This window comes from Anoplopoma fimbria, chromosome 23 (assembly GCF_027596085.1).
Source record: "Anoplopoma fimbria isolate UVic2021 breed Golden Eagle Sablefish chromosome 23, Afim_UVic_2022, whole genome shotgun sequence".
Classification (NCBI taxonomy): domain Eukaryota; kingdom Metazoa; phylum Chordata; class Actinopteri; order Perciformes; family Anoplopomatidae; genus Anoplopoma; species Anoplopoma fimbria.
In genome coordinates, this window is record NC_072471.1 from 16,794,780 (window position 1) to 16,813,453 (window position 18,674).

At 41.9% G+C, this 18,674-nt stretch overlaps 1 protein-coding gene across 1 annotated transcript; it reads left to right on the plus strand.

Moving 5' to 3' along the window:
* Positions 1–4,223: 4,223 nt before the first annotated feature.
* e2f7 (E2F transcription factor 7) lies at positions 4,224–14,748 on the plus strand. Its single transcript, XM_054624717.1, is given in 14 exon segments — positions 4,224–4,422; positions 4,956–5,051; positions 5,527–5,835; positions 6,368–6,527; positions 6,734–6,973; positions 7,777–7,932; positions 8,021–8,164; positions 8,750–8,932; positions 9,048–9,132; positions 9,777–10,095; positions 10,741–10,906; positions 11,503–11,565; positions 11,568–11,893; positions 13,024–14,748. Coding segments are annotated over 13 exon segments (2,406 nt in total). The 5' UTR covers positions 4,224–4,422; positions 4,956–4,964; the 3' UTR covers positions 13,192–14,748.
* Positions 14,749–18,674: the final 3,926 nt, after the last annotated feature.

Genomic DNA, 18,674 nt, shown 5'->3' on the forward strand with positions numbered 1-18,674 from the left:
TCAACCAGTGTCCTGTAACCAGTGTCCTGTAACCAGTGTTGCTGCTTTTCTCAAGCAAATGTAGAAATCTGTCTCTGCCCACCTGAAGAAAACCTAATTCTAATTACACACAGGTGTATTTATAGATCATATTCAACACAGCATGTTTTCACATCAAAAGAGTCAAAAAAAAGAAGTGATAATGAAGTGCTGATGAATTTCTGTGGGTGTCTTTGTGTTTTGTTTCCATAAATTACCATGGATCTCTTGATAAAGTAAAGCAAAGGCATTTGAAGAAATCACTGCAAAGATTTGTGTGCCCTTTCTGTGTTCTCACTTTATGTTCCTGATTGTAATGATCCACTATATACTGATACAATTGCTTACAGATCCTTTCCAAAGAAAGTTTTTTATTTCCTACTTCTATTTCTGTCACTTGACTCTTGGAAGTGTATTTTATGTTTACTAAATGTGATCAATAGGACATTTAGCGTTGCGCCAATGCATCTTCCCTTTCAATTAGAATTGATTTATTCATTTGAAAGGACCCTGGACTTTTAGTCAATACGTCCGACATTAATCCCATTCGATGAAACATTCTGCTTTGTTTATCATGGGTCAACAGTTAAACAGTCCTCTGCTGCTATATTACTCTAATATATATATGTTTGATTTGAGAATAACACTGTACAAAACTACTTTCTAAGTATGTTTCTCTGCATCAATCAATTTTTTTTATAGAATCTAAATAATTGAAATATTCACATAAATAAATGTTTTAAAGAGTTGGTTGTAAAATGTTTTCCATTCTTTTGAAAACCTTAATAAAGTTAAGTTTTTACTTTATCTGAAGGCACCATCAAGCAAATTTCTACAGAGCAGCTTTACATTCTACACATCCACCCCACTTATAATCTCTACACACAAGGCATCAGCACAAGATTTTGCTATCCGACACATTATGTTTCCATCTGTAGTTCCAGTATAATGGACCAATCACGTTTGAGCAGGCGTTGGTAAAAATGTAGGGAAACAGTCCATGTGGAGCGCAAAAACTGCTGGAGCCCATTGGCCCCTCCCCCCCTGTTGAAAATGAACAAATCACCTACTGCTCAGCAGACATTTGTTCTATTTCTACAAAGCCCCTCGTAAAAGTTGTGGCACCTTCTGGGCTGTGTTGAACACAGAAGGGCACCATAAGTTGGGGGAGAGTTAATGATGATGGAGAGGACCCCAACCTGCTGCAGCTCATAGGGACGCCAGGGAGACAAATACAGTGAGGGACCACCTAAAACTATGTCCATTTCTACAAGAATATTTGGTTAGACCCATCAGTGTGTGACGGTGATCAGCAAGGAATTAAAAACATGTCTCATAGCAGCATTTAGAATCTGTTGCACACAATGTAAAAGTCAACCAAGAGTCAACCTAACCTGGCATGGTATATTTCTGGCACTTTTAAAAGTGAAATAATGCAGAAAATATGTGAAATGAGACATTTCAACAAGAATGTGTGACAGGAAAGTGCAACTGGGATAGAGGGCAGTCAGCACCTGGGAGGCTAACTTCAGATTGTGTCTGAAGCCTTTTCTAAATGCCAATGTCAGGTGTAAGACATCTTAGATGTTGTTAAATGTCTGCACTGAGCTCAGTTTGAATCTTAACAATTTTCCAGTGGAGCAGTTTGAGAAAAGGTCAGCATGCAATACAGAGCAGAGAAACAGAGGCAAGAAAGTGTTGAAACAGTTTCTTTTTCAGAGTCATAAAAGTTCAGAGGGAATTGAAAAGGGCAGGGAAGGAGTGACAACGGGAGAGAGGGTAGGCAGCAAGAGCAGAATTCAGCAAGATGCAGCTCTGTGCATTAAAAGTATTTGTCTTTGCCTTTATTAAACGGATACAGACTATATCAATCTGTTGATCAGTGATACTATGCAGTTGGAACGCGATACTTACTAAATTTTCCTCATACTGAGTATGAATAGAATGTTATGTATTTTTTTTTCTTAATCTTGGCCCCAAAATCAGCTTATTACAAAATAGGTAATGCATCACACATTACCTTTATGAGAGCATCAGTGGCCATTAAAAGTTATATTTTCAGAGTAGTAGTTTGGCACACAGTCAACTGTGTTTTGGCACCAAAAACACTCTGCTACTATGCATTGTATCAATTATTTCTCAAGTATAAACCAAATATTTCCATCAAAACCTTCAATTTGAGCTAAATTGAAAATATTTGCCCTAATTTATTAAACAATGGATAGCGACATTGAAACTACAGCAGTCAATATCAATCTCTGCAACCATCACCTTTGAACCACTGACATTCATACTATACTTTGCGTTACAGAGCATTCTTACTTATGGAATATACTATCAGATAGTATTATTTATGAACTTATATGCATAAAAAAATATTGATCTGTCTCGTATTGCTGAATTGGTCATAGGATATTGTATGTGTACAGAATAGCAAAGAATCTCACAAAAAAATAAAATTCTACATATTAAACTTATTTTTCAAGAATTTGTGGCTTAATTGTATAGTAAACTTCATTCTAGTGATCTCCTTCATAGGTTGAGAAATACAGTAATTGATGAATTGTACTCAAGAAGTACTACCCTGAGCCTTCCTCGTAGCACTTATTGCACTCGTATTAGTTGTTGCACTTACTGTATTCGTATCAGTTCGCTGCACTTATTGAATTTGTATTTGTTTACTGCACTTATCCTATTCGTAGTAGTTTGTAGCACTTACTATATTCGGATTAGTCTGTTGCAATTATTGTTTTCGTAGTAACTTGCCTCTGCACTATACTTTTGCTCTGGCTTATGCTTTAAGATGCTTGTTTAAGAAAGGAGATGCACTTATGACTTCTGGTGACTAGTAGTTCTCTTGAATACCTATGTTGAATACACTTCCTGTAAGTCGCTTTGGATAAAAGCGTCTGCTAAATGACTGTAATGTAAATGTAATTGTACACAGAGAATAAGTACAGTGCTGACCATGTGTAGAATAGGGAACTGGTCCCCACCCACTAGGTTGGAAACCACAACATGCATGTTTTTTTTTTACAATAACTTAACTTGCAGTGATAAGGGATCCACTATAACATCATTGTAGACCAATATGTGTAGTCAAAGTTAGGAACTGTTAACTAGTATCACAGATTTATTGTACTTGTGTGGTTTCCCTCCTTCTCCACTGGCTCAGATTTGAATAGCATTTGGCGGCAGATGTTGTGTATTGTGGGCTATTATGTAAGACCTTTGGGGCTGTTCCTCAGACAGCCTCTTTGCATGCAGGGCGGGACCCTGTCTGCTAAAAAAAGTGAGCACTCCTCCTCCACAACTTTTCGCGCTGTAGCCCAGGTGATATTAGCGCCACTCGTGTTGTCCCCCGCCTCCCTCCCCGGCCTCCCATCTGTCTGTTTCAACCGCAGAGCTAATTACAGCCAGACAAAAGCCTGAGTGATGAGGTTAAAGGGTATTAATAGTGGGTTTCTAGATTAACAAACCTACATGACGCTGGTGTCACTGTGGGAGAGGAAGCAGGGGAGATGCCAAAACTCTCAGCTGAAAGTCAAAGGCCGTGTATTAAAGCGATGAGTCACGTGTTTCACAAAATAAATCGGTGTTAAAAGACAAACTCAATAGAATATTATCATCACTTCTATGTAGTATGGCGAGGTATAAATAATTGTTCCCGTTTTTAACGTTATTCAGAATAACGTATTGTTTTCACTGGTCCAAAAGTGTTCAGCATTAACAGTCATTCATGGAAGTTGTTACTGAAATGACTGTAAGTAATTTTCCAATGCTACCTGTTGAATATTGTTCAATTGTCTTTGGTGCCTCCCTGTGTCTCCCTTGCTTGCTAATCCCTGCTACAACTAACAGCACTGGACATTCATTTTACGCCTTTATATTTTGAAGTGGAGGGGTGCTGGGTAAAATAAGTAAATTAAAAAAGTACTGGAAATAGATACAGAGTGGGACTTCTCCTCCTTTTTTAAAATCTCCCCACAGGCTTGGACACAGCGCGCCGGTTGCCCCGCCAACACAACTCTGGAGGCGTGGCCGTTGTTCACGCCCCTTGGTACAAGTTGAGGCACGTACCCGAGCACAACGACGCTGATTGGCTGGAGGGGAATGACGCGCCCATTCAGCAGCGCGCTGATTGGCTGGAGTCAGTCAGATGCCTGAGAGCGCCAGAAAACAAGCTTGAGCGGGGGATGCATGAGACTCCCCGGGACAGTGCAGAGTTTCCGCGAATCGGACAAGAGGAGAGGACTGCAGGTACAGTCAGAAGAGGACAGCCCGCTTATTTTAAAGAGAGAAGTTAGCTGCTATGTTAGTCTGAAGAAAGTACGTGCTGACAAGTCGATAAAACCGGACACAGAACTTCATTGGAATATTTCATTCATTCAGCAGCAGAGAAAGGTGAGGACTTGATTTCCTTCTTGCTGTAACTCTACGTTATGGTATGCTGGTCAGCTGAGCTAGTAAGGCTAGCCAAGTAAAAGCTAAATTAGCGTTTATGACTAAATACGTCAGAGTAATATAACTTTAAGCATCCCCCTTGTCAACCCAAATGTAGTGACTAACATGAGTGAATTGGCCTTCTACCAAGTTAAGGCTATCTTACGTTACAACTACGAAGTAACATAATTGATTAATGTCATGTAAAAACACTTTCAGCTCTCAACTTGCTCCATCCGCGGCAATGCAGTAGGTGTGCGACCTGTTGGAAAGAAACCACTTATAAACAGGGATCTGGTAGTTTAGTTACAGCCGTTAGCTCCTCTGGGCTAATTAGCTGATGTTCTTTGCGCCAAATTCTGCTGACCACTCGAGTTTCCCAGTACTTTACAAGCTAAACTGTACTTACTTTCACATTTCACCCTGCTGAGTTATCAATCGGGTGATCTATATCTGATTGCTTATTGCCATCTCCCCTTTTATTTGAACTGCAGTTTTCCCAGATGGAAGTTGAATGTCTGGCACTGAAAGACCTCACAAGTCCCAGGAAAAGTTTCACGGAGGAGGATGGGGGCCAAAGTGAACAAAAGGTAAGGTGGCCTACTGCTTGATCTTAGGTGTGGTCCCATGCAGAATCAGGCTAATCAGAGACCCATATTAAGCGTAATGTGGTGGCATCTTAATCAGTGAGATGAGGAGGAAAAATATGGGCTAGGCTAGGTTGGCTTTTTGATTTCAACAGCTAGGTTTCTGTGAGAGAAAGTGGGAAAGTAGTTTGTAGTTTAGAGGGGGGACAGAAATGTCAAAGAAGTCATTGGATTTGCTTGAAAGTACTTCTTTTTAATACAGCATCCATATTCATCAGTATGCCTCATGTCTCTCCAGCCAAGTGTCAACATCTGACCTCCAAAATAAAACACTGGAAGATTGAAACAGGATTTCATGTTGTTAACGGTGCATTGGAATTTCACGCTTTGCTCCAAAACTGTCAATTTTGGAAATTTACCATGCAGATGTTTGAATCCTTAACTGAATATTTATAACCCATCGCGATTGTCTCCACAGGAAAACATCTGCGCTGAGAGGAGGAGGTCCACGCCACTGAAATCTGCTGAATCCCCCATCCCTGTCTTGTGGATGAACAGAAAGGGGGCTACCCCAGACCTGGTCCACATCACCCCCATTAAACACACAGCCCTCGCCGAGCCCTGGACGCCCACGGCCAATCTCAAGATGCTGATCAGTGCGGCGAGTCCAGACATCCGGGACAGAGAGATGAAAAAGGGGCTGTTTAGACCCATCGAGAACGAGAAGAAAGAGCCAGCAAGTCCGGATACTGTGGTGGAGGATACTGAAGTGGAAGACTCTTGTCAGGTATGTGAAGTTTTATCACTCACTTTTCTAAAATAGTCAATATGTAACTTTTGTGTAGTTATTGAAGTGTGAAAATGTATTTTTAATTTCTCCCGTGGAGAAGGAATCCGTTAAATTGCCAACCAGTCTTGAAAGACCAGGGAGTAAACAATTACCCCCCTCACTTTACTAACATTAGCAGCTGAGCGCTCAAGATAGTGAGTTTTCAAAAGCACAAATACAATCACTCAGTTATGGCGAATAGATAAAGCCAAATTGTATGTAAAGCTGCAGCTGAAGCCTCAATCGCTGAGCTTTTGTGATGCGATTATTTCTTTAAATCCGACATGTGGATGTTTTTACAGCCTTATCAGGATTGCGAGATTCAATTCTTTTGTAAAATATGTGCCCTTAAAAACATGTGGACTGAAATGTGTCACACTATAACCCCAGATGATGATGACAGTAGCAGTCCCCTTAACTGGTGTAAAATTAGTGGTAGACTGAAAAATGTTTCTCACTCGTATCTTTATGCAATTATCCGTCTGTCCAGTTTGAAGCTGTGGATGAAGAGGATGATGCAGACAAAAAGCCGAGCAGGAAGCAGAAGAGTCTGGGTCTGCTGTGCCAGAAGTTCCTGGCCCTCTACCCTGACTACCCACCGCTGAACAGCCCCATCTGGATCTCTCTGGATGAGGTGGCGACCAGTCTCGGTAAGCACTGGGGGCAGACTTGTCCAAACCACTGTGTTATTGGATTTAGGAGACTTCTTTTTCATACAAACAGCTGCATTAGGAGCAATGCAAGGCATTCATTTTAATCAAAACACTGACTATTTGGTGATTTGTATTCAAATGTGAGCGTATGTTTTTCCAAGATGCAGTGGATAATTTCAATTTTCTCGTCGTGAAATATTCAGGAGTGGAGCGGCGGCGTATCTATGACATTGTCAACGTGCTGGAGTCCCTCATGATCGTGGGTCGGATCGCCAAGAACAGCTACACCTGGTACGGTCGCCTGCGACTGGAGGACACGCTGGAGGAGCTGCAGCGGAGGGGTCGGCAGCAGGGCTACCACATCCAGATGGACGTGGCTACTGAGACCAGGGAGGCCGGACCGGGGCGCGAGGACGACGGAGCAGAAGGCGAGGCCGGCAACGGTAATGAACAGAGAGATAAAACGGAGAGAAACGTTTACAACTTTTAATAGTCAAGGGATTCTGCAAAAAACATTTTCTACCCTTTCCACCAGCTAATTCCCTCCTTTTCTTCTACTTACACCTTTACCATTGGCTGCTTTGATGGCTGTTGTAGTTGCACTTACAGGAAAAGACCATCGGTTTATTGCAGCACATTTACAATTTTAAGCGTAGAATTCACCTACGGTGCAGCTCTCTCTCAATTAACACTACAGCTAAACGATCATTACATTCAAACTCGCAGGAATGAATACAAGCCTTGTTTCCATAGAGATCCTCACACAGTACACCTACACCAGCCTCTCATTGTGTGTGTGTGTGTGTGTGTGTGTGTGTGTGTGTGTGTGTGTGTGTGTGTGTGTGTGTGTGTGTGTGTGTGTGTGTGTGTGTGTGTGTGTGTGTGTGTGTGTGTACTTGGCAGTGTGGCTGGATACTAATAGCACTAACAAATACAGTTAAGAAAAGGCACATGGTGTCTGTTCAGTGGTGAATGTCTGCAGGTTATGTTGTGGCTGGCTAAATATGACCTCAGGTGATAGAATAATACATAGCTGTCAACACGGATGTGCTACAGAATAACACATCCCCGCAGCTGAAATGGTGTTAAGGCATCAGCTGAACATTTAAGCAACTCATGGTTTATGATCAGATCGTTATTCATTGGTGCTGCAATGACAAGATATTTACCGGTGATTAGCCAAGATAAAGTAGAGACCTGTGACTGCAGTAGCCTGACACACTTGCATGTTCCTTGTTATTTGTAGCTGGTGGCAACAGGAAAGACAAATCTCTGCGCATCATGAGCCAGAAATTCGTCATGCTCTTCCTGGTGTCCAAGACTCAGACGGTTACTCTGGACGCAGCAGCAAAGATCCTCATCGAGGAGAGCCAGGACTCGTCCAGTCACAGCAAGTACAAAAGTAAGACGGTACAAAAAGATACGTCTTGTGATACAAATCACGTCTCTTCTGTTTTTATCAAAACTAAACATCGTCCCTGTATGTTCAGCTAAGGTGCGGCGGCTGTACGACATCGCAAATGTGCTGACCAGCCTGGGCCTCATAAAGAAGGTCCATGTCCGTGAGGAGAGAGGCAGGAAGCCGGCCTTCAAGTGGCTCGGCCCTGTTGACTTCAAAAGCTCTGGAAGTGCTGGTAAGAATTAAAGTGGAAACGAAGCAGTCAAACCACTGTTTAACCAACATACTTTGCTTTCCCCTCCACTTTTTATCCCCCAAAACAGGCCAGTTCCCGCTGTTTATAATCAGCACCTATTCTGTAGTGTCTAAGTTTTTTGCAGTCCCTCTCCTGATTTATGATTTGTTCCTTTGAACATTTCTCTCTTTACGTCTTGCACCTTTTTTTTCTCATATCATCCGCTGAAAAGGCGTCACACATGCCGAGTGGGGAATAGAAAATTATCGAAGCCTTCACAAACCAACTCGGCTCACTGGCAGCTCAATAGCTAGATACATTTGTCATATCTGTAGTTTTAACAACTTTTCGAGATAAGATTTTATGCAAGGTTTTATTTCTAACATATTTGGGCAAAACCAGTGCCAACACATTAATGTTTCATGTCCTCTTTAACTGAACTAAAGTATTCTTAAGCTGTGACAACCAGCAATTGAGATGGATAAGTGTTTTGGGTAAAAGAGTGTCCTAAATGTCAGATTCATTGCTAAATTACACTTATTTGTGTCATGCTTACTCAGTCTATATCCATCTCGCTATCATCAGCTGTAGGAAATACTGTGAACATGGCTGCTGTCACTCTGCCTGAGGCCACGCAGCCAATGGCGGGCCTGGACCTCAGAAGAGCCAAGATGGCGCGCCACGCCTCCTTCAACATTGCTCCGGCTTCTGTGGCCGTACAGCGGCTGGTCAACTCTGCACCCAGCAGTCCGCGGCTGGACCATACGGGTAGGAGACACTCATGTCGGCTGTGCCACTATTCAGTCAGTCAATCAATAGCTTAATACAGTAGCAAGTTTTATATCTATGTCTGATGAATTGTTTTCTTCCCCTCAAACTGCAGGTCTGCCAACCCAGCCTGTGGATTATTCCAAAAAGACCACAACTAACAGCGCAGTGTGTCGACTGCAGTTCGGAAACAGCACTGAGTGAGTTAATACCACCACACGCAGATACCCAACTCGCTCTGTAATCGCCCTTTCATGCTCTCGGTTTAGATTTATCTGCAGTCCACCAACACAGATTTACTGCCAAACAGTTTACTGCACACAGTCACTCTTTGCTAACCTTTGCCGGGACAGCCTATCAGATTTACTGTAGAGAATCCACATCATCTGCCTCGGACAAGGACGAATGCTGGAAGGTAAAGTCAATATTACAAACGGTTTGACTTAAAATTAAGTCCCCGTTCACTGAAGGAGACTACAGAATATTTCGCACTCACTGCCAGTGTTTGCATTGGCTGATGAGTTTGTAGCTCTAGGCCACATGTAACATGCCACTGTGGATAGTTTTCGTCTGCTATGAATGTGTGCTTTGGCTCCGTAGAAACAGTACACATAGAGTATGTTGTTTCTATGATTGGCCTGCTCTTGGCCCAACCACAGCTGCCTCATAACCTGTGGCTGGTAAGTGTGTTTGTAGGGAGAGAAATAGTACAACATAGAAATGTTCTTTGCGTGAAAACGAGAGCCATTAGTGTCTGAAAGCCTGCAGGGTCCAATCAGGTTTACTCAGACGATTAAAGCATTAATTATAATCATTTCTTGCTCTGTCTTGCGTCTCTCTGCAGTAACCGTCCCGCCAGCAGAAGCGGCAGCCCACGGGCTCCGTCCTCCGCCCGTTCCGCCTCACTGGCACCACCCCTCCACCAAGAGCACTTCTTCTCCACTTCCTCGTCCCCCCACTCCTTTGCCTACCTGCCTAACCTGTCCCAGCCCTCAGTGGTCATGCTGTACAGAGCGCCGGAAAAGCCTGACCGGACGCCCGAAGGTCCGAGGTCGCCCGCGGCGGAGTCTGGGGAGGGGAGGAAGAGGAGGAGGGAAGAGAGAGAAGAGGATGGGACGGTGGTGAAAAAGAAGGGGACGTCCGGGTTAGAGAGATGTGAAGAGGTAAATAAAAGTCATCTATGTTTTAATATAATTCACGTATGTTCTCGTCTCCGTTGAGTTGACTGGGATCAGCATAATTACTGTTGGTTCAGTGCAGTCATATGTTTATTTATTTCTGTGCAGTTTTGCGTCCACAATCACAAGGTCCTGCTAGTAATTCTGAATAGCAGACCATTAAATTGAAAATGTGAAATACTACACACTCGCTGATGAGGATAACTAATTTCTGGTGTAATTAAATACTTATATTCGTAATGTATAAGATATTAATATTGGAAAACCCTTGCCATTAATCAGGCTACACAATCCTTGTGATAAGTGATAAGATGGTCTTTTCCAAAGGAAGGTTAAGAGAATGGACAAAAAGAGCTGCAGTTTTGCATCATGAAAATGACTTGGCAGAAGGTAATTCCAATGTAGTTAGAAGGGGAGAGTGTTAATCACTGTAGTCATTTTTATTTGCTAGGTCATAAATTGTTAACTTCATGACATAAAATATTCCTTTAAGATGGATTGTAGACTTCATCTTGTTTGAGGAATAGTGCCATGCGTCTCGTTCACATGGATACAGCTCTAGACGGATGGTCCAAAGATTTTAAATCAGCTGATCCAGGTTGATTTATCCAGTGTTTGTTCTCCTTCTAGGCGAGAGCTGAAACTCACAGGGAGTGTTCTCCAACGGGTCAAACCAGGCCTTCCCCCAGTCGCCCAGCAGGCCTCTCCAGAGAGCGGGGGCTCGATGAGAGTCTAGGTGGCAGCAGCAGTGAGCCCGCCCAACCATCGCACTACCTCTATGTACCCAACAATGCAGGTAATACACACAACAAAACCCCGGTCACGCAGGGAGTGCTGAGCTGCTAGCTCGACCAGAGAAGTGTGTTTTTGTGCAACCTCATAGAGAAGTACACTATTACTGCTAAACCACACTATATGTAGAAACTAAAACTAGGCTGCAAAAATGTTCAAATGTGTGTGGCCTTGTTGCAGCAGAATGTGAATGACATTTGCTGACAGGAAGTAAACATGGACACAAACTGTTGCATAGCGATGCCATCCCGTTAATACTGTCTATAAAGGCGAATCAACTGTATATAGAAAATGTTTTAGAAGCACGCCTCTCGGAACAGATGCGCTTCCATTATATTCAATGTATGACTCCACAGAGCCCATACATGCACTCTACGGTACATGTACAAATCCTGTCTTCAAAATGAAATAAAATGTGCAGTTTCGTTTGACCTACCTAAGCTGGGAATTTTTTCTCAGGTGTTTAAGACACCTGTGTAATTCTGATTTATGGTTGGCTTGATTTCGGTTTCCATGTCTTTGTACAGGTCATGTGATTTCTACTTCCTTTGTAATCACTCTAATAGCGTAGTCAATAAAATTGAAAATTCTCTTCTCCAGGTCTGAACAGCCTCAACTTCTTCCTCTCTGCCGGCCAGTCACCAGCCGGTCTAGCACTTCCCCCAGCAGCGTCCCCACCCTGGCGCTGCCCTACGTCCTGGTGCCCTCTGCAGCCCTCTCCCACTACCCCCTGGTGGCCGGCGGCCTGCAGCAGCAGGGCTCAGAGGCCCGTAACAATCTGAGCTTCAGCCTGCCTGCCATGATGTCAGGCGGCCACTTTATGTTGGGAGCGGCGCAGTATGGCTTGTCGGCGGCATCAGAGATCGGCGGGTCGGCGGCTCCATCGCCCTCCACTCCGGAACAGAGCAGGCTGTACGGGTCAGTGGCAGGAACTCCACGTTCTCCATCGGGACCGCGTCACACTGTCAGTATCCACACACCAGAACCACTGGTAAGAACTACTGAACACACACACACACACACACACACACACACACACACTTTACCTCCATAATGATACATGACCTTTCTGGTGCCGGGCACTTGCAAAATGCCACAACACAGCGTGATGTGGGAGCGAGTGCGGCAGCTTGTTTTGTGGAAGGTCTCCCCTCATTTACTCATTCAGACATTTGCTCTCATTTAGCGCTTTCAAGTTGATTAATCTCCAAGTTGTTGAATGGGGACTAATGTTCTCGTCTGCGAAGCCCAACATAGTCTGTCGGCGCTGCTCTTCTCGGACAGAGTGGTTTTTAGACGACCCACCGAGGTGCTGGCTGGCTAATTAATGCAGCGTTAGACACTATGTGAGGAGTCAATGGCCGTGTAGTAATGAAGCATAAATCAGGGTGTCCTCTTTTCCCCCCCCTCTCTTTCACTTTTAATATGGGGGGTGGGTCCATCCTGAAAAGCTTGAGGTGTTGGTTACTAGAATGTTTCTTCCTTTTTTGCCTAAACAAAGATTTCTGTTTGAATTAGTGTCATTGATCTCAATTAATTGCCAACTATTTAAATTTTATCAATTAATTATGTACATACTTTATATAAATATTTATATAGGCCAATACCAAAAAACTAAATCGCTGATACCATTGGTTAATATGTATTCTGTGATAGCAAATTGAATAGCTTTTTGGATTGTTGGTCCGCCCAAAAACAAGCAGTTTAATATGTTTACTTGGGGTTTGGTATTTGACTATTAAATTCAATAATGAATAACTTTTACCCATGTAAGCCTTGCTCACAAGCAATCACACGTTACGTGAAAAAAAGAAGTCCTTTTGCAAATTACTAGTGCCTTTTACAAACTAATATGAAAAGTTTTGATAATGAACCTTAACAGCAATATAAAACCAATTCACACATTCTTCATGTCATCCCCAGTTGGTCTGTAATTGGTTCATTTTTTTTTCATTCTATAACAAAAGTAATTCATAAATTAATCTCAAAAGTGGCAGCTTTTTTGATATCTGAGAGGAACCTCCATAGAAACGTCTTCCTACAGTGCATGGAAATATAACTAACTGGAGCAGGATTCTTTCTAAATGTTCTCCAGTCTCACATCGCTCTCTACCTTCACAGACTCCTCACACTCCGAAGGAAACCGCACCATCTGCCTCTAAGGCTTTCTTCCAGACCCCAGGAACACTGGGAACTGTAGTCAGCGCTGTGCCGGCGACCCGGAAAAGAGGCTCAGCACAGAGGAGACTGGACGTTGGCCACCCGCCAACCAACCACTTGGACATGTGAGGAGATGGAGCGGGTGACTAACATGCTGTGCTAACACTCAGGTGTTGATCCTGAGAGTGAAAATATGGTTTCAAACCATTGGTGCTTTGTTAAGTTTATTAGTTACTAAATTAATGGTTTTCCTTCCAAAAATGCTTGAATATAAACTTAAGCAATACACTGTCGGCGGAGAACTCAAATGATATCTCTTCTAAAATACAAAACAATTCAATATCTGACATTTTGCTGATGGCTGTCAGTTATTTACCAAACTTCGTTTTTGGTCCTTGTGTCAACAGTCCAAATGTGCCTCATGGTTCATTTATGAGACACCAGATTTCAGAGTGAATAAGTGGAGCATTATTGCCAGAGCCACAGTGCCCTCCTGTGGTGGGAGTCGGCCACTGCTTTATTTTATATTCCAGCCTTAATTCCCCGACCCAGATGTGATCAACCTACCTAATTCCCCATACCTTGTGTATTATAGCCCAATTGCTATTTATATTTTAGCTAATATATGTTGATTACAGGGACTGTAATCAAACATTAACTGTTTTTTAGCACTAAGTATCTGACAGAATGTCTGTCTAATTTTGAAGTGATTGTTGTTAGTCGGCCCCTTCAGGTTTTGTTGCATTATCAAGGTATAATAGAAATTCTATTTGGCTGCAGATCACCAGCTTTTACGTGGACGGTAGCAGACAATCCCGCTTGGCTCATTTCAGAAATTACTGTGAGGAGAGAAATCACCGAAGCCTTAAATGTTTACAGCCGACCAAGCATCTCAAGGAACAGTTCTTGGCTAACTTGATGCACAGCAGATGCATTCATTTACACGTCAGGAAGAAACATTATACTGGTGCTGTGTATGTTTTCACCGAGCATCCTCAACTGTTAAACACCAAACCCTGTAGCCGCTGTTACTGACGACTGAGGCACAATGTGACGATGCGCTCAGGTACTTGAATACTTGTGACTTTTAGAATTTATCAGAGTACTGTAAAGATGTTTTTTATCCTTAATTTATAAAAGGGAAAGCCGACTGAGCTTAGCATCGTTGGCACAGTCCAGACCCATTCAGGAGACCTCCCAGTGTGAGCACAACCTGCTGTTGGCTGCTGATGTTGGGGGGTTCAGTGCCTTATTTAAAGGCACCTTGGCTGAGATAAGAGAGTTGTGGCCTGATTACAGAGTCTGAAGTTGTGCAGGGGATTTGTATCAACAGCCCTCTCTAGTCATAAAACCACTAACTTGCCTGCAGACGAACCCAACCCAAATATCGGTGCTCTGTGGGGGAATCATTCAGGAGAGCTTAGCGGTGTCACACCAAAGGGTTCACAAATATTCCACGCTGACCAGTGGATGTGTATTCATTAATTTACAGTCGTATATCTATTTTTGTACATTGTATTCATAGTTTCATTTATACTTCCACACGCAGAATGTTTAATGCTGCTTTACTGTGTTTGAAAATAATGATTATTGCACTGCTAGTTTTAGTATTTGTGTATGCTGATCCATCTTACAAAACTTGGAGCTGTTCCTTCACTGTAGCTCTCTGCTCTGGCTCTGTATGGCTTCCACAAACTTTCATTAAAAATGTATGACTCTGAAGGGCTTTGTCATGTGTGACTGTGTTTTCAGATATTTATTCATCAAATCGTATTCCGTTTTATTCTACCAAAGGGAGAAAAATAAAATGGCAAGCCAAATGTTGATAGATTTACAGATGGTTTCAGTTTACACATTTTCAGAGGCCTCCAATGATTCAGAATGACCCAGCAGATGGAGGCAAGCCATGCTATGATGGTCAGATGACACTCTTCATCTGTAACACAATTCCTGTTGCTGCAAACTGCGGTGTTGTACGCAGTAAATACACATTTGTAATATGCATTATTACACTAAATTATTCACTCCTCAAATGTCGGTGCGAAAAAGCAGAAGCTTGGTTGAATTTCAAATTTACGATGCAAATAAAAAACGCATCAGTACCCTGAGGTTAAATTATTTATAATAAATAAAAATTCCATTGGGGAGAAACGCATTCAACACATCAATTGTGATCTCTGGGTCAGATCAGGCTGATTGAGACAAACTTTAAAACACACACACCATCTGTGCGAGGACATAAACATCTAATCTAAGCTTTATATCAGCCCCCTAAACTAAGCTGAGGGAGCTGCCAATAGATATGTTTGGCCCATGCGAGGCATTTATGACACTAAACCTCAGCAGATGGAACAATTAACTTTATATAGACAGATAGTTTAGCCAAGTATCTGCTGTGGCCAAAAACAACAATGCAGACACACTTCCTGGGGTTAACCAGAACTATGCACATTCAAATACACACTGGTATTCCCATCACCATGATACTATGGTTTCTACTACTATAACAAGTTAAACTATGATAAATACTACTACAATAGCTGTATTATCCAAATAATTCTCACAATCATGCAACAGATGTGAAATAGCATCTTTCCTTTCTTTTTGGTTTCCCTTATTTTTGACAATTAAACATTAACTCCCATAGCAGGAAATAGATAAATGCCCATCTTACTCCCAATTTAACACAGGCTACATTCCAATTCAAGTAATAAGTAGGCCATCCTTTTAATATTTACGGATATCACATGACACCAGCAAATATCAGCACAAAAAGGTCCTGCGTCCAAGAATATGTGTCTCTCTTCAAAACATCTAGAATTCCCTCCAGACGAGAGAGTTGATGAGTAATGTTTCCTCAGCCTCTACAAATCCAGCACGTCTGCATTATCAACTGGGAGAAGCAGACTCACCTTGAAAAGGAATAGATTGACATTTGGGGTAATAAGCTTATTTGTGGCTCTACTTTGGGATATCCTCACCTCCAGCCTTTGTGTCCATACACGGGCCAGAGCAGCTGCAGCTCTACCTGCTTCAAGCTGTTTTATTTTATTACTGATGAGTTTTTGCTCCCTGAAATTGTTTCTCACTTACACTATTAGGCCCAAGGCGAGTTGCCATATTTGTGAAAAGGTTGCAAGTTATTTTGCCTGAATTCCTTCATATTTCCAGCAGCAATTCACACATAAAATTAACAACAACCTATATTTTATAAGGGATTAGATAATTGAAAATTGGCCTAAATGAAATGAAAACATTATATCCTTAATGTTCAAATCAAATTCAACTAAAAAACTGCCTTATCCTGAATTACTAAGAGAATGTATTAATCATAACCAATTCTAGTTTGTGCAGGACCTAATCTAACTATTTTATTTTTAACTTTGACTTATGTCAAAACTTTACATTCTGCAGTTTGTTAAATATGTGCCCAGGCCCTGTTTGCTTGGACATAACTGGACCCTGTAAATGAAACCCTGTTGTCTTGTTGGTCCATTGACCATAATCCCAGAAGCCTGAGTGAACAATCAGGTCCTAAATCCCATTTTTGCTCATTCTCTTTCATGTTTTGGAGTCATAAACACTGACCTTAGCTGAAGCTTGGAGAACTGCATATCCTTGGAGAACTCCTGGGAAGATTCCCTACTGTCCAGATATTTCTCCTTTTGCTCATAACTGCTCTCTCAGTGATTCTGTGTAATCTATGGCTTTGAAATCCTTTCTAAACCAATATAAAACTTCTACTTTGGATAGAGGCATCATTTGATGAAAGGAAGGGACATTGTTGTGGCTGCTTCACTGTTGGGGGAAAGGTTCTACACTAGTGAGGTTCAGATTCAGCAGGGCTGTCTGCAATCAAGCCTGGCTGTGTTCAATCAGCTGCGTGTGATTAAAAAATCAAATACAGTTAATTGGCCGTTGGAGACAATTGTATTCACACGAGTGATGTGGGTCTTGGATAACTTTATTGCTTAAACAAATGAGATGGAAAAATTCCCTTTGTCAATATATCCAATGCTATTCATTGTGAAAAACATACAATAGAGAGAAAATGCTTTTCATAGCCCTGCAGTGTCTAGTAGCTGCACATATGGCTTCATTTAATGGCCAACAATTACCATCTCATATGTAGTTTCCAGCTATTGTCTATTGTCACAATTGTCCTAGTCATCATCCATTTTACATAGAATAATGCTGAAAATGAACGTCGGATGAACACAGAGCTGATTGGATATTCCTCTGTCAAGCGCTGTATTGTTATGGACCTTTCAAAACAAACAGAGTCTTATGTTTGTTGGCAACAGTTCAGGATGCTGTCTGTTCTCCCTCTGCAATCCACTCACTGCAGATGGTACTTTAACAGCAGGTTACTTGGATTAGTTACACATGTTGCTTTAACTGAGAACCATATTTACTGCGTCTCTGTGTCAGTAAAGTCTTTAATTAATCATAACCCATAACCCTACCCTCCTTAAAAGGGCCTCATTTTATGATTTAACCATTCACTTAAAGTAAATGAATCACGCCGGTCTGCACCCAGTGTTGTCCATGTAGTTCCACTGTGGTGGGACTTAGTGATGCCATGACAAAGGTCATGAAACTAAAGGTCATAACCAGCAGAGTTCATGCTTTCTCCCTCATTGTGTGGCCCCTTAACAGTGTCGGCTTAAAGCTTTAAAATGTAAACCATGGCTTCTTTCTTTCCCCTGTGATGGACATAACTTTTATATCAAAGTGTTTTGTGTTATTTAATTCTATTCAGGCATCTGGGTCCCATTCTGTATAAAAAAGCAGAAGAGAATCGCAAAAATGCAAAAGCCCAAAGAAATGGTGTTACAGTTACTCTGTTTGCATTGTCATATTCGAGAACTGCAGAGAGAGAGAATAGTGATTACGAGGACCAGTGCTGCATTTGATTGAGTTTTGTCAATGCAACAGTATAGTCTGTTTGATGTAGTTACAATGTCAAACCTAACCAATCTTTTGGGCTTTTCTCTGTGCCACAAACATTTTCCCAAAGGAAAACAACGGTCCATCATTTACATTTACACTGTGTGTCCAGCAGGGGGCAGGATAACTGCAAGCTATGACAGACTTATTCAGCAGTTGTCTTATTAAGCATTTTCTGTATTTCCTAAACATGGATACACAATGCTGCCCAAGAAAGGCAAAATGTAGACATAGGTAGGCTATATGTATGAGTCTACGGTCTCGGCTTCACTTCCTGTAATCCTGAGGAAAAGGAAAGTTATTTTTCCCCCAGAAATCCACAACACGTTCTTGAGTTTTCACCATCACCCTCAAGTTTGGAGCAGTTTTGGAGCTTTTATGTTTTAAGGGAATGTCCTTTTTGGTACAGGAGTAACTCACCATAACTTCATCATAGGTTTCTGTTCCCTCTTCACACAGTGTAGACTGGAGAATAGTTCAACACTCCTCACATGTTGTGCCCATATGGATCCTTGGGGGGAAATCACATCAAATGTGGCTTGTCAGTGTTTAATGGCCTGTCAAATAGAACTGTTTTTATAACCCCCTTTAAAGCTGCCATTGTATATATGTTTCTCTGGCAACATGGATGCATTTTAAATCTATTTTTTTTTTTTTTTAGA